The sequence below is a fragment of the Juglans microcarpa x Juglans regia genome, chromosome 5D, assembly GCF_004785595.1.
Source record: "Juglans microcarpa x Juglans regia isolate MS1-56 chromosome 5D, Jm3101_v1.0, whole genome shotgun sequence".
Classification (NCBI taxonomy): Eukaryota; Viridiplantae; Streptophyta; class Magnoliopsida; order Fagales; family Juglandaceae; genus Juglans; species Juglans microcarpa x Juglans regia.
In genome coordinates, this window is record NC_054602.1 from 7,106,545 (window position 1) to 7,127,844 (window position 21,300).

General features: G+C 35.6%; 3 protein-coding genes across 8 annotated transcripts; 2 read left to right on the top strand and 1 right to left on the bottom strand.

Annotated features, from left to right (window-relative positions):
• Window positions 1–703: 703 nt before the first annotated feature.
• LOC121266264 (UDP-N-acetylglucosamine diphosphorylase 1) lies at window positions 704–9,963 on the top strand. 3 transcript variants are annotated; one of them, XM_041170037.1, is made up of 16 exons: window positions 704–1,091; window positions 1,529–1,583; window positions 1,714–1,865; window positions 3,629–3,668; window positions 4,653–4,745; window positions 4,908–5,020; window positions 5,124–5,198; window positions 5,905–5,944; window positions 6,068–6,150; window positions 6,250–6,327; window positions 7,276–7,419; window positions 8,116–8,183; window positions 8,957–9,071; window positions 9,162–9,318; window positions 9,481–9,577; window positions 9,694–9,963. In XM_041170037.1, coding segments are annotated over exons 1-16 (1,476 nt in total). In that variant the 5' UTR covers window positions 704–926; the 3' UTR covers window positions 9,695–9,963. The 3 variants fall into 3 exon arrangements, with proteins under 3 accessions (XP_041025971.1, XP_041025970.1, XP_041025972.1); XM_041170036.1 differs by having other exon boundaries at window positions 705–1,091; window positions 9,481–9,594; window positions 9,683–9,963; XM_041170038.1 differs by lacking the exon at window positions 704–1,091 and adding an exon at window positions 1,105–1,288 and having other exon boundaries at window positions 9,481–9,594; window positions 9,683–9,963.
• Window positions 9,964–10,409: 446 nt separating this feature from the next.
• Window positions 10,410–14,538, bottom strand: LOC121266265 (urease accessory protein D). Of its 4 annotated transcripts, none has more exons than XM_041170041.1 (8): window positions 14,289–14,538; window positions 14,118–14,183; window positions 13,930–14,004; window positions 13,657–13,701; window positions 13,008–13,215; window positions 12,242–12,324; window positions 11,918–12,109; window positions 10,410–10,900 (listed from the first exon to the last, which is right to left on the bottom strand). In XM_041170041.1, exons 1-8 carry the CDS (start codon window positions 14,388–14,390, stop codon window positions 10,787–10,789), a joined length of 885 nt encoding a protein of 294 aa, XP_041025975.1. In that variant the 5' UTR covers window positions 14,391–14,538; the 3' UTR covers window positions 10,410–10,786. The 4 variants fall into 4 exon arrangements, with proteins under 4 accessions (XP_041025975.1, XP_041025974.1, XP_041025976.1 ...); XM_041170040.1 differs by having other exon boundaries at window positions 11,918–12,086; window positions 12,982–13,215; XM_041170042.1 differs by lacking the exon at window positions 13,657–13,701 and having other exon boundaries at window positions 11,918–12,086; window positions 12,982–13,215.
• Window positions 14,539–14,567: 29 nt separating this feature from the next.
• On the top strand, window positions 14,568–17,369 carry LOC121266267 (50S ribosomal protein L7/L12-like). Its single transcript, XM_041170045.1, has 2 exons — window positions 14,568–14,747; window positions 16,380–17,369. The coding sequence occupies exon 2, from the start codon at window positions 16,451–16,453 to the stop codon at window positions 17,078–17,080; it is 630 nt and encodes a 209-aa protein (XP_041025979.1). The 5' UTR covers window positions 14,568–14,747; window positions 16,380–16,450; the 3' UTR covers window positions 17,081–17,369.
• Window positions 17,370–21,300: the final 3,931 nt, after the last annotated feature.

A 21,300-nucleotide genomic window follows, 5' to 3' on the forward strand; every position in this document is an offset into this window, starting at 1 on the left:
TATAATAGTCTGCAGATGATTTGGTGAAAATTTAAATCGTTTATTGTAAGATTAATCTATGTTTCAAACTGAGTGGAGAAGTCTCTCAATTAAATTATTATTAACAAGATCAACTATTTAAATTAACATAGAATTTTTTTTAAATAAGTTAAACAATTAATTAAATATAACTAATTATTTTAATAAATATATAAGATATAGAGAAATAATATTTACAATCTTAAATTATGCAAGTTTTGCATACTATTGAAAAAAGTAGATAAATGTACTACCTATATGAAAATATTATTTTTTTAATAATAAATTTTTAAAAAAAATATATAAAATTTATACATCTTAAAATTATATTTAACATTATTCACAAAATGATAAAAGAATTTTGTTCTGTTCGAATGAATTATATTTAATTATAGTATTTCACGAGAGTTTGGAAGAAAATTATTATTCTATTAAGCAGTTCTATACGTGTAAAGTAGAAAGATTATTATTATTATTTTTAATAAATATGTTATGTGACGTAAAGCTGGTAGAATTTTTTGAAAGAAAAAACGGTATACGTGCTAATTTTTTTTTTGGGGGGGCTGAATGTGAAGATGAAAGTTGTAGAAACAGGGAAGGCTTCGGCAATCGGAACAAGGAAGGAACTAGGAAGTGGCAAGATCTAGTAATTAAAAAACCAAACGGAGGCCATTTCCGTGATTTGAAGCGTGACTGTAGGTGGTTACACGCACTGATTGATTCTTGTCTTCCTCGCCACAGTTCCTCTCTGACTCTCGCTCTCTATAAGCTCTCTCTCTCTCTCAACCACCGTCCACAGCAATTCAAATCGAAGCAAGCAATCAAAGCAAAAGTCTGAGACTCAGAGAGGGGAGAGAGAGAGAGAGAGAGAGAGAGAGAGATCTGTAGGCTTCACCGAGAGACAGAGAATGAGGGAACCACAGGGTGTGGTGGGGATTGAGAGCAACAACTACGCAACGTCGCCACCGCAGGCTCTGCTGGAGAGGCTCAAGGACTACGGCCAGGAGGACGCTTTTGCCCTCTGGGACGAGCTCTCCCCCGAGGAACGCGACCTTCTCGTCAAGGAAATCGAGGTCATTTCATCCTCCTCCTCTGGATCTCTCTCTCTTCGTTGTTTTGTTTGTGCTAGCTTCTCTGTTCTGCTGCCCTTTCATGTTTGGTTCATGACAAGGATGACGAACCAACGTAAAGAATATTAACGGCTTGGAACGATCGAGCTTAACGATGGCGTCGAGATTTTGCTTCTCTGGCGCCAAACAACGGGACATTCGTAATTCGGAACTCTTCGTTTATTTTTGTTTGTCTATATTTTCAGAATTTCCAAACAGGCGCTTAGTGATGAGTTTTTGGTGAATTCTATTGATTTGTCATCAAATCGTTGTCATCCACCGCGAATTAACTGAATCGCTGTTTTTTTGTCACAAGTTAATTTATTTTGTGATTAAAAAATAATTTTTTTAACAGTGCCTTTGAGATATGAATTTATTATAATTGAGGATGCTTTCTTCAGAACTTGGATCTTCCAAGGATCGATCGGATCATTAGATGCTCGGTTCAATCTCAAGGTTAGAATCTCTCTCATCTCTCTTTAGATATAGTTGTAATACGTATATAAATGCATGCATGGGTATGCACTTATAGGGCTGTTCTGATACCTTTGATATGTGAATTACATGCTTTTATTTGAGGTTTTAGGGCTACCAGCAGCGGCGATAGAGCCCGTGCCGGAGAGCAGTGTCTCGACGGTGGAGGAACGAACACTTGAACAGAGAGAGCGATGGTGGAAGATGGGTTTGAAGGCCATCTCGGACGGAAAATTGGCCGTCTTGCTTTTATCTGGTGGCCAGGTGTTCCTGTTATTACTCGCCCCCCCCCCCCCCCCCCCCCCCTCCTCTCTCTCTCTCTCTCTCTCTCTCTCTCTGTGTTTTAATTTGTCAAACCGTATGACATACTTGATGCGTCGAGTTTTACTGTAGATCGCCTTTAAGTTTATGTGCAACTTTATAGTGAAACGAATTGATTATTTAATAATTATGCTTAAGTGGAGTAATCTCTCAGTCTCTCTCAACCATAATTCTTTTATGATGTTGCTTTTTGGAATTTATCCACTCAAAACAATTTAATGATATCTATGTTTACTAATAATGTAAAAGTGTCAACCTTTCCGTGGATAATCTCTCTCTCTCTCTCTCTCTCTCTCTCTCTTCTCACGTTATGGTTAGCATTACATTCTTTTCCGAACGTTCGCTTATGAACTTTTCTCATTAGTAAGCAGTGATTGTAGCTTTTTCGTGAATAATCACTATTTGTGGCAAAGTTGCTTTATAGGATTCCACAATCTTCTTAGTTGGAAGCTACTAAGGAAAATGGAAATTAATTCAGGGGTATCCTCTTCAAGATCATCAAATTTGATACTGAAAGCACTTAGGCCCCAACATTATAATAGAACACTTTCGGGAATGTTATATTGTGTTCCCATGTTTTTGTTTACGAACAAAACGTTTGGGAGGTTTTATTTATTTTTGTATTTTATCCATTTTCAATAACTAAAACTACAAGATAAGATAACTATTTAGACAAATATAGCTGGAAAGAAAAATGATTGAATGTAAATTGTTTTTATGGCATTTTAATCTCTAAGAGATAGAAAGATCACATTTGTGCCCCCATCATCTCCTCCTTCCTCAGTCATCAAGTAATATTGGACAGTGGCTTTCTCATATTGATTTGTATGCTAATACTAATTTTCCTTTTGGCTTTCTGGGTTCATACAGAAACACAGATTATTTAACATAAAACTTATCATAGACCCTTTTTTCCCTTCATTTTTTTGTTTAGGGTTAATGATGTACCCTCAATTAGCTTTATCAATAAATATTTTTGGAAAAATAATTTTCCTTGAAACAATAGGAACATATGGATTAAATAATTGCAAACATAGTTGCCCATAAAAATAAATTGCAAACATAGTTCTTTAGGAAACTCAACATAATTTCCTGATGAAAAAGGCTGAGGAACTGGATTGAGTCCTTGTAGTTCTACCCCTCTTAATGGTTGGTTGAAACTGTGTTACATGAGAACTAGAAGGACTTATTGAGGACTTATAGTGTACGGTGTTCTTGAACTGCCATAAGAAGTTACTTTGATTGGTTGTGAGTAAACACTGCATGCAAGATGGTTTACGGGTATTGAATGTATCACAATGGCCTTAATGGTAGGTTTAAGTGTATGGCAGTGCAGATATCTTGAAGCATTTTCTCCTTTTGTGGTTTTTAATTAAATCTTTGATTATTTCTAAAAGAAAAAGATCTTAAAATCTTGTAATCACCTCCTCCTTATTTTTTCCGTGATAATGGGCACTTGTTAGCATATTGCTGGCTCAAGATTACACAGAGGGATTGATTGGTCCATCAAGATAATTTAGTTTTGGAAAATGGGGGTATTTAATCCTCTAGACGATATCAAGATGCTTGTTACACTGCCTCCATGGCGTGGTTTGCTCTGCAAATTATTTAGTGTCATCGATAGTTTTACTTGAGCCATATCTTCTGGTCTCTCTCTCTCTCTCTAATTATACGCATGTTTTCTTGTGATTTAAATATACATGCAGGGAACTAGGCTCGGAAGTTCAGATCCAAAAGGGTGTTTCAGTGAGTTGACAATTTTCTGTCATGCAAGTTTCTTTTGCTGTCATGTATAATCTAAAGGGGTGGTGTGGAACTTTAAACAGAAGAAATATGGGGATGAATGCCTCATATCTCCATGTCCTCTGCTACCAACCAGAAGAGTTGTTAAACTGAAAATGGTTGGAGCATGCTAGGTGTGCATGCTAAGATATAAGGTCTTCTTGTTGATCAAACTATTAGGAAAGTAATACGCCCTCCATAACATATTATTTGTCTTGTATTCTGTCCTGTTATGTCTCCAAATGCTGTACAGTTTGAATAGTTGATGGAATAAATTGTTTGAATTTCCTAATATGCCTTTTGCTTTAGTCGATGGCTTGAATTATGTCTTTAACCTTCAGTTTATCCTTGTATTTCTTTCACATTGAAATAAATGACTTCTTGATCGAGCAATCATTCCTCTAACTTCCCAACAATTGATTGTCAGATCTGGCTGAAATTTTAGGTTCAGTACAGTTGTTATGGTGGGTCAATATCATAACTGTCTAGTATTTTGTGCTTTTTAAACCATAAGGCTTGTTCATCCTGTGTGTTTTTTTATATATATATATTTTATTTTTTATGATGAGGAATCGTGGAGAGTGTGCAAACACAGTATAGTATGGATAAGCCTTATGGTTGTTTAATAAAGAATTTTGGGTGGTTAGTATTTTTTATGCGATCTGTAAGATTCTTTTTTAACTTTTCTATTTACCTTTTAATTGTATTATGATATATGTTAATATCTTTTAAAATAATATTCCTTCTCTGAACATGATATATGTGAGCCTTATAGTTGTTTTCTATAGGGAGCTTTAGGGCAGTTCTTTTCTTTTCTGAATTTTGTGATTCTTGATATTTTTTCCCAGATCTTGATACTTCCATATGATAGTTTAATTAGTTTTACAGTAGATGGTTCTGTTATTTTAATTTTTAACCTTTTTCTTTTTACTTTTACTTTGATTTTAGACATTGGGCTTCCATCTGGCAAATCACTTTTTCAGCTTCAAGCTGAGAGGATTTTATGTGTTCAAAGACTTGCTGCCCAAGCTACAAGTGAGGGTAAGGCTCTCTCTCTCTCTCTCTCTCTCTCTCTCTCCCCCCTGAAGTTTTAGTTAAACAACAGAAAACCCTATATCCTTTCTGGGTATGTTCGATGTTCATTTATCTATTTTCTGTTCAGTTAACACATCAATTGATATTCTATTATGATAATACTTGCAGCTTCTGCTGGATCAATGCAAATACATTGGTATATAATGACCAGTCCATTTACCGATGATGCTACACGCAAATTTTTTGAAAGTCATAAATTCTTTGGTCTAGAAGCTGATCAAGTAAGACTTGGTCGTTATTCTATTATTTTTATTTTTTTCTTGGACAAGGTGGGAGGGGTTGTAGGTTTCTCTGCTTAAATTGAATTTACACCTTTTGATGCAGGTCACCTTCTTTCAGCAAGGCACCATACCTTGTGTTTCAAAAGATGGTAGATTTATTATGGAGACTCCATACAAAGTACGACTTCTTCATCATTATCATCATCATTATCATAAAAAAATCAAATTTAGAGAGCTGAAGAATGCAGTAAAGCTAATTTTACTTATTAAAAAGAAAAAGAATGCAGTAAAGCTAAATTTACTTGGTTGTGGATAAAGTTTATGTCATTCCATAATTTAGATGTGTTACAGCTAGTCTAATATAGGCAGTCTTTCTAAACTTGATAATTTCAGCACAACTTAGTAATTCAGAATGCAACAGGTTCAATTAGAAAAGAAACAGTAAAAAGTAGACTGATAGGGAAAAGGTCATCCAGGCTTTGATTTGTAGATCCACCAGTCTGACAGTTTAAACTCTAATATGCAGACTGATCGCTATATCTCCAACATATTATAGAATTAGGATAGAGTCATTTCAACAATGTGTCTTGATTTTAAGGGTGCTATATAATGTTGCATACTGGTCTATTATAGTGCAATAACACAAACTTAGATATTGAATGGAATCGAACCATACCCAATTGCTCTATCCAACAATTCATATAAGCAATCCCAAAAAGCTGAAGAGAATTTCACCTTTAAATTTTGGATAGAAATAAGTGTGATCTGTTGATTCATTTAATATATGTAGTTATTAGAATTATTTCCATTTTTTGTAATTTTAATATGTTACTTATCCATTCTGCCTATGCGGGTGGTTACATGAGTTTTATTTTTTAAGCCAGGTGTCCAAGGCTCCAGATGGGAATGGAGGAGTATATTCAGGTATCTTTTTCCTAAAATCTATACTTAACACGCTGATTCAACTACTGATTTTGACTTCTCTTTGTCTCCCTATTGATTGGACAACACTTGTTGGTTCAATTGGACACCTAAATTGTTGATCAGCTCTAAAATCTTCAAGATTGTTAGAAGATATGGCCACGAGAGGGATTAAATACTTGGATTGCTATGGAGTTGACAACGCACTGGTCAATTTCATTTTCTTTAACTTTCTCTTTGTTGAAGTACCCTGCTTTTTTTTTTTATTTAATTATTGGATCACATAATAATTAGAGTTTTGAAAGCAGGTCCGTGTAGCTGATCCTACTTTCTTGGGCTATTTCATTGATAAAGGTGTAGCTGCTGCTGCAAAAGTTGTTCGTAAGGTAACTGTTTTTTTTAAAAGATGTATATGAGGGTTCATGCTCTAACTATCTTCTCATCCAAAACTCCAAATTTTTTAGGGGGCATTCAAATTGGTTTGTGCTATAGCTTCTGTTGGTTGTGTTATGCTGATTGAAGTCATTATTCCCCTAATGTGAAATGAACTGAATATGAATATTTGGAGTCACATATCAGTGTAATTCTTGGAGTTGCATGTGTTCATACTCTCCAGTTGCTATTTTCTTCATGCATGTTTGAATTTATTTGGCATCCCTATTGTCATCGTCTGTATTCAAGCATCCTGGAGGCCTGCCTTACATATGTTGTTGCCATCAGGTTGTCGGGCACGGGGACACTTCCCCAAGGAACGTCTATGCTTTCTAGCCTTCAGTAAACTATTATAGGCTTTGAGGCACTGTTATTTATTATAAATTGTATATTAACATTACCGTATTAACACTAAATATTAATAATTTAGAGGCTGTAATTAGGTATTTCTCTCTTGTATGCCACATGTATACTTGGGCTATGCCTAAATATGAGGATCAATAAATTTCGTAGTTGTAAAAAACATAGTAATAATTTAGAAGTGGTCATACATGGAGGTTCATACTTTTAACAGATCATAGGTGGGAATGGATCTGCCTTAGCTCCACATCTCATTTTGATTACCAATGCAAAAGAATTTTAAAAGTGCAGAGGGGCTCAAGTCATGTACACATAAAGTATGGAAAAGGATACACGTAGATCAATATGTCATTATAATCCTAGTTTTGATGATGGGAAGAAGCAATCAATTGATAATGCATAGATTAGGCTGCACTCAATCATTTACTTGAACAATGGTACTTCTCTGCAATTGCTGATTTTTGTACGTAATCATTCTGTTTATCCCCATAAACTTCTAGATGCAGTATTACATATTGATTCCTGGAGTTATTCGGTTACAGGCATATCCCCAAGAAAAGGTTGGTGTGTTTGTAAGGCGTGGTAAAGGCGGACCTCTTACTGTAGTTGAATATAGTGAGTTAGACTCATCACTGGCTTCTGCAATCAATCAGCAGACTGGACGTCTTCGATTTTGTTGGAGTAATGTAATGCCTGTTGCCACCTTGTTTGATCTAGTATTGCTTGGTTACAACATGTATTGTGCATGTGGAATTTCATTTTTTTTATTATCTTAGTCCCAACTCCATGCAGATGACACCTTTGAAATCCTGGACTCTTTAGAATTTCTCATGAAAATTGTGATTCATGCAAGGATGGCAATGCCATCCTCCCCTTCATTTCCATTGGCTGTTGACACGTGCTAGCCCGCTTCTATTCTGAAAACTTCTCTTTCCCATGTCGGAAATACTTATTGCCCCTATATTTGGTTGACACAATCTCATCCCTATATGGTAGACTCTCAGATCTGCCCCCCTCCCATCCAACCTTACAAACCCAAAAAAAAAAGAAAAAGAGGAATATAAAAGGTCAAATAGGTATACTTGCAATCATTATGCTCTATAAGCTGTAAATTTTGTAAGCTGTTTTGTTAATTTTCCACATAAAAAAGCAGATTTATGTTTAATACCAATGTGCGTGGCTTCCTTCTCAATGTTTTTAATGAAAATTATTATTGGTACCTTGGAGCACCATAGTTTGCCAAGCGTTTTGACTTGCCATGTGCTCTAATGGATATAGTTGCATTGTTAATTGTACTTATAAAAAAAACCAGGTTGCATTGTTAATTGTTTTGTCTTGTATAGTTTTTGTCATTGTTGGTTCTGTCACTCTACGCTTTTCAGGTGTGCTTACACATGTTTAGCTTGGATTTTCTAAACCAAGTGGCAAATGGCCTTGAGAAAGACAGCATGTTAGTGATGCTCTCTCTCTCTCTCTCTCTCTCTCTCTCTGATTTTAATCTAGGTTGGCTGAATTAATTTTTATTTCCATAATCTGACAATGCAAAACAGTTACAAAAGTTTTACTTATAAAAAAAACAGTTACAAAAGTTTATTTTCATGATGCCTAGACATCAAATTATCAATTAGTGCCATGTACTGTCAGGGACTCCAAGTAGTTTATAACATTAATCTAGCCAATGTGTTTATCTTGCTCCTAATATAAAATACTTATTTTTCTATTAGAACAGAGTTTTGGCCTATATTTACATAAGCTGTGTTTAACTTTCAAGTAATGCTGATTGAACCATTCATTATGTATAGATTACCCTTTACTCCCTCATCCCTGTAACTCTGTGCGGCACTCTTTTTCATATCCCTGGGATAAAGAAGAGTGATCGACATTAAATTTATAGGTTTTATAATATAAGGCTGAGGGTCTTTGGATGCCTATAAGTAGTACAAGTAGAGGAAGAACATGAGCTAGCTTCTGTGTCTTGGAACATCTGTTTTGAATCTATCCAGAAGTTGGATATGTCAGCACAGAAAAAAAAAATGAAAAGAATATAGTTGCATGCCACATTACTGTTAACTCATATTGTGACACCACAAAGCAGAATGCTAGTTCTCAGTCTGAAATTTGTTTTATGTTGTAATACATCATTAGCCTCTTACATCTGTAGCTCTCCATCTATAGTTTCTAACTGTTACATGATGTTAATGTTCACATGCTTTGTGACTGCAGTTACCATCTTGCTGAGAAGAAAATTCCTTCTATCCACGGACATACGATGGGATTAAAACTAGAGCAGTTTATTTTTGATGCATTTCCTTATGCTCCTTCAACTGCACTTTTTGAGGTTACTTTTGTTTTTTCAGTTAAGTTAATCCCAGCACTTATATTTCTCCTGCTTATTAAAAATTAGAAAAATGTTTGGCCCAATATCCAGGTAACACGGGAAGAGGAGTTTGCACCTGTAAAAAATGCCAACGGGTCAAATTTTGACACCCCGGATAGTGCTAGGCTTCTTGTTCTCCGGCTCCATAGTCGTTGGGTAGTTGCTGCAGGTGGCTTCTTAACACATTCGGTTCCCTTATATGCAACTGGTAATCACAAGCTTTGTTTTATATGCATTTCTGTAGTTCAATTGAATCATATCAAGTGTTATTAAATGCTAAAACAAAGAGAATAAACAAGTAAAAGAGAGAGGACGGTGCCATAGTTCTAGGTATACCACATACTTTTATGTTGGACGATTTTGTTCGCAGGTGTGGAGGTATCACCACTATGTTCTTATGCTGGAGAAAACCTAGAAGCTATATGCCGCGGAAGAACATTTCATGCGCCTTGCGAGATTTCATTTTAGTTTTGAGTTCTCAATCTCTGCGGCTCTGCTTCAACTGAAATTAGAATGACCGAGGTTAATCTTTCTGGTGCTGTCTCAGACGGAAGAGTGGTTGAAATGTGTGTATGGATTAGAGGTTTTGGGATATCTGAAGTATGTCAGGACTGATTCTATTATGTCAAATATATGTTGTGCATTTTATCCTTGAGCTGTGATGCCCCTTGATATTCAATTATGGTTGTTTATCTGCAAGTGAAGACCTTTTTGAACCTGAATGGGGAAATTCAAGGCTCAATTTTGATCTCAAATTGTTAATGCTTGTTTTCGGGGCATCATTTCTATGGTGAATTGTTGCATGAAATGAGTATACTCGATATATCAGAAACTTGAGCATTTGAACTGTGGATGATGTATATGTTAGATCATGTTTGTTGAATGAGCAAGGCGCTTGTAAATGTTAGGGGCCTTAGGGCATGGGGAATTAGGTAATTAACGAGTTATCATTTTCTGAACCTGAAGCTCATGGTAGGGAAAAACAAATTCAAATTAGGCTAGAATCCTCTCCATGAGGTCTATTATAGGTAGTCAAAAAATTATTTTTAAGTAGGGACTGAAATGGCAAGATGTCTTCAGCAAGATAGTTTTTCTTTTCTTTTTTCACCCCTCTGGACTATAAGACGCTAAAATTACTAACCGGTTACATATTATTCATGGTAGTTGGATCACTTTGAAATTTTGAATACAAAATTTCAAAAAACAAACAAACCAGGCGTATGGAAATGGAAGATGAATTAGCATTCGCCTGTAAAAGTCATGCACCTATGCGCTTACGAATTAGAGGCGACAGTTGAAAGAAAGAAGCATCTTTTTGCATGGCACATCTGTAAAGATAGTAATTAAAAGTCCCCCATTTATTCCAAATCTAGTAGTAACCCATCATCCTAGCAAATTGATGAAGGAGCTCTAATTGTCTACCCATTTTCCAGCACGGCCTCTTTACGATGGTGGCCTGCATTGTTTTCTCCACATACCGGAGCCTTCAACATCTACAATTTGTGAAGGAATAGGGAAACAGGATCTATGAGGTAATACATACTGTAGCCACCAAAAAAATTGGCAAAAAGTAGACATCCATAGAAGAATGGAAACATATGCTTTACTTACAATAGAGGCAAAGCTTAAGCACCACTGACAACTACCTCTGTTACAAAACACATTCTGCTGCATATTTATCTATATGGTGACACCCCAAGCAATGGCTCCATGCTAGCCAATTGTTGTTGCAGAAATCTATAAACAGATTCAGTTGTCATGGCAGCTATACGGACAACGACACCTATTCCCTGCACACTCTCACACACACGACCACTGGTTAGCATTGAACTTAGATAGCCAAGCAATATGAAGCTTATATAATATTTCTGTTAAATGTCTATGAAAACGTAAGCAAACTCTAAATTGGATCTTCAAATACATAGCCAACTTATCAAAAAAAAAAAAAGAAGCATAACCCAAAGCTTGAAGGGATGAAGGGAGTACAGGGATACTTTAAGAGCTGGATTAATGTAGTGTTATTGAGCTCTAGCTCATATGGCACCTCATCCCCTTCAAAAAATAGAGGGGCAGATGAAGTCATGGGTTCAAGATCCCTTGACGTTTGTGTTACAAATTATAGAGAGAGAGAGAGATCAGTTAACATATAGTTTCACCCTGATTAATGAGCTACATAACAAAAAGACTCCTGTTTTGTGATTCAGACATTACAGAGAGCAATTGTTTTTATATCAAGAGGTCATATTAAACCCCCCCACAACTGATGCAGGCTAGTAGTACAACAATCTATGCATCCTTGTGACAAAAATTCAAAGTAAAAATAGGAAACCTTGTCGGGGATGAAGAGACGAGCTTGACTGACTTGGTTCCTGAAAATACTAATTGTATTTTTATACATGTGTTGTGGTTAATTTCAAAAATCCATCATATGAAAATTTGCGTTCACCTGAAAAAAGTCCATAAAAATGCATGGAGCATTCACAAAATGAATCTTATACACTAAATTTGACTTACATATAATCAGATTAATATATTAATTAATGAACTTTTGAGATAAATCAAGACTAAGACGCTAGTCGGACAACAAGAATTTTGAGGTTGACTTGAACTGTAGCAAACAGAGTGAAGGTGGTTCTAAAGATTATTGAGTGGCTAGTAAGCATATAAATTTCATATAGTTAGGTTATGAAAATAATTACTTCATACTACTTAGCTCTGTAAGCAAGCGGGTTGACGAAAACATGGGATGTGCAGGTGTAGCATAAAAACTTATTGGCAGCCTTGGTAGCACCAACTGAGGAAATTACCTTTGGACCAAAGACACTGGCAGAAGCAACAAAGCTTGGTTTCATCAAGTAATGCTTAGATTTATTCATTATTTGGTGGCCCAAGGAAGTGGAAGGAATAATCAACTGCTCAGACATTATCTTCTTCACATCTTCTTGAACTTGGTTCTGAATGTGCTTCATCTTTGGCCTACAAGGTAGCAATTGCAAGGTCTAACATTGATTTATTTATTCAAATTTCTTTCACCTCCTTTTTAACATAACTAAAGTTAATCATTACAGGAATTATATGTAATATACAGGATAACGAAGCTGCAAATGGGTTATAAATCACCAAGTACTCACCCAAAGAGAACAACCATTGCAATGACTTGGTAGTCCTGCATGCGTTCTGCAATTGAGGCAATGCTTCCTCGCTCTAGAAGCACCTGTTCCAGAACACTAAAACATGTGAGATGAAGTCCTAGGAAAAGAAACTAGAATCTCCAGGTGCATCATGCAAAAAATACATCCCAAGACTTAAAAAACATAACAGTACTTGGGCTATGCCAAAAGTATACTTATAAAAAAAGACTTAAAAAGCATAACAAGACGAAAAATTAACTATGAAATTTTCAGTTCTTCTGAAATAAGAATAAAATGAAATCACCAAAGTTTTGAATCAAAATCCGGGTTGCACAAAAATGAAAATAGAGGACATAAACATGGCACCAGCTTGTAACGTATTGAAGCAAGTTGGAGATTCAAAGGAGGAGGAAATACTGGGAAGACATTGTTTTTATGAGTGAATATATATCTGCAAAGACGTGGAGAGTCAGTAAAAAAAAGCTGCAGGGAAAAGATCACAAATAGTGTATGGTGATGAATATAGCAGAGCTAAGTTGATTAGGTTGCACTACTGTCCCTAAAATAGGACATGGTTTCTTCATAACACTGCCATCAGAACAGAGAACCGAAAAACAAAAATAAATTGAGAGCTTTCCAGAATCCCCATTTATTAAAGATAAATTCCTTTCTAACAGTACATTCAATAAGCAGCAGCACATTAATGCAACAACTAAGAATAAAACAAACTCGAGCATTACCGTATCTAGAAACAAAGGCAGATCACCTTCTAAGAGTATGCGGTTGGTGCTCTTATAAAGATCAAAATCCCATCTTTCTCCACTTTCATGGCGTCCACTGGTAATCCAATCAACAATAACCAAATTCGAGTCTGAAACCACCCTAAAGACCTGTTTCTGAGAGTATCTTGCTGTGGAAAAACATGTCACTGGGTCTGGAACAATGGCCAAAATAGCATCACTCCCGATTCTTGCCTATTTCATTTCATTAATTCACCATTATCACTTTGAAATCATTTGTCATACAAATAATCAAAAGGAAATCTTCATCAAGTCTTTGTATCTTTGAGCAAAGTCGTCTTGTAATTTCAACAGGAAAATCTCCTATAACCTAACTCCTTGCAAATGGATTAATGGAACCATAAACATATACAAAGAAAACAAAATAAAGAGGAACATTGAAAAAAAGAAGAAGAAAAGGAAGAAGAAGAAGAAGAAGATCAACCATTTATTCCTCGGATCTCTTGAACTCCAAAAAAGTTGTCAACTTAAAACCACGGGACCAAATACAAATAGACAACTAATGCTCCTCCAGGACACAGTAGTTCAGCATTTTAACATAATATTTGTAAGTTAATTAAGTAGTAGCCGGTGATATAAATATTTTATGTAATTTTGTTAAGGCAAGATTTTTACCTCCAACGCTTGTTCAGAGCACTTGGATCCCATACTCTTGTATACCTATGGGAGCATAAAGCGAAACCATGACGAGAGGTGCATATATAACAAGAATCGAAAGAAATACACAGAGGTCCGACCCGTCCGAGTACAAAATTATTAAAAGCACGCAATCCAGAATTACATACAATTCAAAGCCCGTTAACCCAAAAGAAAATGCAAAGAAGACACATAAAATTAATTTATATTGACCCATCGAAAATCAAATCGAGAGAGGTTGAAGAAATCTACCTTTGTTGAAGCTTGGGTTGTGAGGACAGTGGTGCAACCATCTCCAATGGTTAATTCACACGAGATAGAATCACCCTAAACCCAATAACATAGAAACATTCAAGACTATTACAATCCACAAGCAAATAGATCGATTATTTGTAATACAAAGAGAGAGAGAGAGAAGAAGAAGAAGAAATGCAACATACGGAGACAATGCCACCACCATAGGTGAGGCTGTAAATCCAAACAGCATCGGTTTTGGAGGGACCCACCTAAGGGAAAAGCAAAAGGAGGAGCATGCGAACACCCTCAGTTCAGATTGTCTGTGATGAAAACCGATTGCCCACGTATGGTAGATAGAAGGAGAAGTACTGAACCTTATTGGGAATGATGAATTTAAGGGGATACTTTGAGAAGCACCTCGTCACTGTCGATCTCCCTCCCACCTTCTCCACCACTACCTTTCCATCGTTCTTCATTCTCTCTCACACTGTGAAACTGCGACGCCAGCAACAAGGATAGCGCGTGTAAGACGCGCTATTTATTGACTCGGGTCGGGCACATAAAAGGGTGTCATTGAGAATTTGAGAGTACTGGACCATTGGTTGCCATGCTCAAAGGACGACGTCGTTTACGAAATACCAAAGAATCAGTGTACCCCATTTGAGAGTAACTGGAGCTCGGCAATCTGCTCGCACACCGACAAACACGCACACACATTCAAGTTGGACTATCGCCGATCAGAGAAAAAAGCCCTCCGACGAACCATCCTCGACGGCGCTGTTTTTTTCTACTTCTTTCGTAATTCCGGGTCAGGGATTCAGCTGCTCCTTCGGGTAAATATTCTCTTTAGCATTTCTATAGTTTCTGCATAAGATTATTTGTATGTGTTTGGTATTTGTGCTTCTTTTGTAGTTTGAAGAGAATCTGAACCAGAAGATTTAGAATGTTTGAGCGGATATAGTTTTTAAAATTGGTTCTTTTTGCCAGTTTAGGGTGTTAGAGCTTGGCTTCTTCTCTCAAAGGTTATCTTCCTCTTTCTCTCATCTTGAACTATGATGTGAAATCGATGTTTTTTTCCCTAATTTCCCTTATTCTTGATTAATTCACATATGCTGAAATGGCTCCCTCAGAAACTTGAAAAGCTATATTTTTTATTGCTTTCCTTTGTGCTTTGTCTGTTTGGCTGCTGAGAAAATGTGATAAAAGTAATTAAAAGAGGCTTAAGTGGCTGAAATTTTTAGTCGTTTAGGTTGCAAATGAATCTTTAATCCCATTTCCTTCATCATCTCATATAAGCAAACGATTTTTTTTTCCTCTTTTGTAAATAAGTTACAGAAAAAGTTTGTGTATGTAACTTAATAAGTACGTGGGAATTCTTTTGAAAATTAATTTCCAAGTTGACAGCTCGATTGTACTAGTTTGTTTTTTATTTTTGTGTTTTTTCTGAGAAGCTCAGATGTACTAGCTAACTGCTGTTTTGGGTACTTGAATATGTTGGGAAATTTTGCATTAGGAAATACTAGTTGCCGTAGTTTGGTAATTTGTGGATTGATAACGTATATGCCACCATTATTTCTTTTCAATGTTCAGTTACACACGTGCAATGAGAGAGCGTATTAGCCCTATACCATTATTATATTGGATTTATGTGACGGGCACAACTCATCTGCCCATAAATTTTAGCCATTGTGGTAGAACGTGACTATACGCATCTTAGAAAAACTTGCTTTAGGAACGTTGATGGGCAGTGGGTAGATGAGAATCAATAAAAAATATTCTGCTTTGTTTGAAGTATCAAGTGATCCTTTTGAGTGATTTTATTAAAAGGGGTTTTGGGAAAAAAAAAATCCATAAAGGTGGCTGATGTAGTTTGTTGTTGGAAAAGTTGGTTTGGAAGACAGTAGTCCCTCCTGGAATATATTTCCACTTTGCATTATAGGGATGATCTGGTCCGGGAGAAATAATTATGCATTTAATGGATTAAGGGTCTTCTTTGGAGCTAAAATCTTGTTTCTTGTGTTCTTCTGTACGATCTGTTTAGTGCTTTAGGCAATATGCCCATTTCCTCCTTCGTAGACTTTGCCACTCCTTTGAATTTCAATTGCTTCAGGATTGAGGATTGCTTTTCATAGGAACAATTTCTGTTGAGTTTTAGATGAAAAAATATATCCAACCGTAATCATCATGTTTCTTTTGATGCATTGAAATTTTTAATTCTTTAAGATTCAAGGATCCTAATTATCATGTTTCTCTTCTCCCCACTTTTCATTACCTTTTTTCAAAATTTTTGTATCTTCTCTTCGACAGGTTTAGACCTATTAATATATTTTTCCTGTTATTTTTCTTTTGAAGCTTAATTTCATTTCCAGTTTATCTTTAATTATTTCCTGTTATATGAAACACGATTGAAGGAATGTATGATTTAACAATCTTCTGATCCTTTCTGTTCATTTTGTGGATTCCAGACCGTATTGTTGTCTACTTAAATTCCAAAGCCTAGAGGTTGATTTTCCATCAATAGAATATAAACCTGAAAATGAGCTTCATTTTAAGAAGACATAGTCTGCCTAATGGGTTGTCCAGAAAAGCTGTGGTAGGACTAAATACCTTTAACTTCAATGGGTTCACCCGAAGCTTTAGTCAACCTGCAATTGAAGAGGAAAGTGAGGAAGAAGTGGAGATTGATCAGAGAAGGCTCCCTACTGATTATGACCCAGCTACTTTCGATCCTACAGAGCATCGTAGTCCTCCAACTGAACGTGTCTTTAGGCTTGTAGATGAAGTTTCAGGACTCACATTGGCTGAAGCTTGCCAGCTGGGAGCCATAATTATGAGAAAAATGGGAATGAAGGAACCACCAACAGTGGGGGTTATGAAACCAGGAGCTGCTGGGTTGGCTGGAATTACAGGGAAGGCACCAACTGCAGCCAAGGAGGAGAAGCAACCAGAAAAGACTGTTTTTGAATTGAAACTTGAGTCCTATGAAGCTGCTGCAAAGATCAAGGTAATCAAGGAGGTTAGGAGTTTCACCGATTTGGGTCTCAAGGAAGCCAAAGACTTGGTGGAGAAGACCCCTTCGGTTTTTAAAAGAGGAGTATCAAAAGAAGAATGTGAACAAATAATTGAGAAGATGAAAGCTCTTGGGGCCAAGGTTGTCATGGAATGAACGGAAGCTGATTAGAAAAGTATGACTCCCTGTTAAAAAAAATTTCTAAATCTAGGCATTTTGTTTTGGACACTGGTTATTACTTTTCTCGTGCAATAATTGAGGTAGAAGGGTGGGTGAAATCCTGGTCTATGGATGAAAGTTTTTTGTTATTTTGCTCGTGTCAGGACTGATTCAGTCCTATCAATGTATCAGGATGTGTGATGTCCCTCGATATCGGTTTTTACTTCCTAGCCCGAAAATCTGTAGGACAGACATTTTGAAACAGTTTAGCTATTGTGCTCCCTTATCCATTCTAGTTTCATCCACAGTATTACAATCCCTTCGTGCTAAAACCATCTTTTGGTAATCATTTCCTCGACCTAATCAAGGAACAGGAGTACGGACTAAGGTTTTGGCCCTGTTGTCTTCTTTTGCTCTCATTCATATGTGATATATGCGATGTATTGGCTGTAACAGAGTGTTTTAAAGGACTTCCTACTCATTTTTATTTTTTGATAGGATGTATCCATTTCCCATTTGGTTGTTTTTATTTCTTGCTCCATATTAACTTGTTGGGGTTATTTGTTGGGGATTCCCTCTCCTGTCTTTTGTATTTCCTTTTAGTTTTAATAAAATTATTAGCTTGCTCAAAAAAAAAAGAAAATAAGACATCATATACGTCTTGCAACATTTAATTGCTATATTAACTTGTCCAAAGATCATTTCAACTATATTAGATATGGTTTTCGCATACGTACATAATACAACTCATCTATAAGTTGGATAATAACCTGAATAGTAACCAGAGAAGCCTCTTTCTCTAATTTTTTTTTTCTCTTATTAACCACTCCACTGTTGAGATTGAACTCTTCCCATTTCATCTCGATTTAACCAAAAAATCCTGAAATATGTAGATTTCCCAATCTGATCAAAACTGATGCCATGAAATACACTAAAATTGATTGCACAACATTTGGCTTATTACATCAATCTAATGCGACTACAGTGACTTCCCAATAAGATTGCCCCTACTTATTGTATGAGGGGGGCGAGGACTTTCAATCATGGTGCTTGGATGGTAACATATGAGTTGAAAAGGGTAAAGCGATGCTGGCAATCATCACTGCCTGAAGTGTCTCATACTGGTGAAGAGAAGTGAAACGCTTGTTACAGCAGTCGATGGCATCCTCATCTCTGATGCTACCGCCCGGCTCCGCGATAACTTTAACCCCACATACCCTAGAACACGGGTGATGGACCGACTGATTTCCTCTCGCTTCCTTAGCCCCGACACCACCCTCCTATATTTATCTCTCAATCTTTGAAAAAAAAAAAAGAATAATGATAAATACAGTCATAATTTGTGCAAACGCTGCGCATTCCTTTTGAAAAAAATAGAGTTCCCTATAAAAAATTTAATTTTTTTTTCATATAATTCCACATTTATTCATTTTTTTCAAAATAAGTACGCAGCGCTTGCACACTTTATGATTACAAATATCATTAAAAAAATCATGTTTTGCGAGTTTTACTACATACAATCATTTTTGCGTACTCTTTCTGCACTACTGATTTAATTGACCAAAACAGTTATTTTATATTAAAAAATAATGATGCAGCCAATCACATTAATAAAGTGTGCAAGAAGTACGTAAAAATTATTGCATATAAAATTTTTGTTAAGTTATATTTTCTATTGTTGTTCATATATCGGATTCGCTCCTATATACCCTAGTATTGTATGATCACTTCTACTTTATTAATATAAAAATCTCCTATATATTGCCAAGAAAAAAAAAATAGATTTTAGATTAATTACGGGCTATCCATAAGAGAAATAATTTAGCCACAGAAAAATTATACAAAGAAATCCGCAAACTGACATGGCTTGATGCAATACATCAGATTGTAAAGTTACATTTTATGTAAAATAGATCTAACGCATCACATGAAATTATGCCAGTTTGTGAGTTTACTTTTGTATAATCTCTTTATGTCTATAGTAGTTCTCTATTCATAATATAATTCCATGTGTTTTGAAAATTAAATCCCCTGGAAATAAAATAGAACAATTATTCATTAAAAAATAAGTTTTGCTCTGTACAAACAAGTTTGCGTACCAATCTGCGTATTAATGTTGTTGCCTTCACATTCTAAATTCAAATTAATACTATTTCAATAAAATCTACTTTTTGACTAATAATATTAAATGGGTGCGCGTATTAGTGCGCAAAATCGCTTACAATTAGATTTTTTCTTAAAAAATACAACACAATTTTAAAGTATACACAGTAGTACTTGTACATGATTAAGTAAGATCCAGCAAGAAAAATCCCAAAATATATTTTAAGAGTACTAGCACCCAAGCTACAGGGCGGATGATTTTGATTGACATGCATGAACCTTCAGCAATGTAAAACACAATGTTGGAATTGGAAAAGCATGCATCAAGATAATAAATCATTAATTCTAAAAACAACAAAAGGGCGAGCGATTATTGTGCATGCTGCATGAATCCTTGAAAATTTATGCATTGTGTTTGATGACCTGCATGCAACACGTACAGTTCTCTTGATATTAGGGTACGTATAAAGGCAATGCATGCGCTGGCCTGTTTTAATCTTCTTTAGCAGAACAAGGACTTGGTTCATGAACCCACAGTATCCCCAGGCAGTACCTGCCCTCTGATCCGCGCGCGGCCCCCTTCTGGTTTTTGGCTCAAAGTGAATTGAATCTAATTAAGTTATTCAATTCACTCTAATACTCTATAAATTTTACATTAATTATATACCTGTACATGATGAGAGTTTTGGATGCAAACATAGACAACAGTGAACAAAATCATTAAAAATAACATGGTCTTGTCCTCATGTTAAGTTAGGCTATATATGTTGGTTGGTATACATTCATCAGCTAGGAAGCAATTCGGATTCTGACTCATCAATGTCTCTTGCATCATTGAGAATCGGCGTGTAAATTGGATTAATACTCATGCAGAAGTACTATAAATTATTGAAAAACTCCAGGGTTTTAAATATTTCAAGACGGATTGATGTGCATGCTGCGCCTAATTTAAGGAAAGCAAAAGAAAGGAAAGATTTCACCGGTTCCTATAAAATATATAAACGACTCATTATATTTTTCTATGTCATTTACTAATCTTTTTTTATTACATAATTAAACAGTAACACATGCAGGTTATAGATTAGTGTTAATTAAGCACATGACCTTGTCCTGCGATATATATATATATGTATATATATATAGTAGTTCACAATTTACATCATGTTTTTGATATGATATTAGATGATTGGCCGAGACTATTTATTATATTTCATTCGTAAACTTATCATTTAATGTCACATCATGAGATGATGAGTATAATTACTCATTAATAAAACCCCATCTGCCAAGAGTCAATATTAGATCAAAATGTGTCAACGCATGGTTCATAAACTTGGTTGAGGTTCTTTTAATTAATTAAAAATGTTCAAAATTCTTAATTAATGATCTTATATGTAATATTAATAATGTTACAGACTTGTGAATATATATATATATATATATATAGCTCCCCGCCCATGTTACAGTGTACATCTCGGGAGAGACAAGAAGCTGATGGTATGCGCGCACTTATTCTGATGTGGGTCGACTATTAATTAAGCTGCCCTGTAATTAATTAGCAGCTAGCTATATAGGCAGGCTCGCTCGCTCTAGCTAGACTAAATGCATGTGGTCGGTTGGCTTGGAATGTGTACTCCAATACCATAGATTAATAAATAAAAAATAGCTAGCTCCATGAAACAACAAAATGGTAGCCCACAGTCTTGAAAACCATTTTAATTTACTTCTCACGTACTAGGAAAATACATGTGCGCACATGTCATGTGAGCTCGGATTTGTGTGTATGTTTGTACATAAAATAACATTATATAAATACAGTTATAAGTTGTACACTTATTTAAAAAATAAACCTAGGCTATAATTGAAAGAATGTCAAGTAGCTAGCCATGGCCGCGTTTTAATTCTTTAAAAATATAACATTCTTTTTTGTGCTTTTGTTTTTCACTTTTCACTGTCATTTTGACCAGATAAAGTAGAACCAAAATCCACCATACAAGCAAACTGCCATTGTCAATATTTTAAGAAGCATGAAAACCATATTCTTAATTCCTAGGAGAATGTGTACGTATTTTATGTACATATATATATATAGATAATAAATTAATTTCAAACTG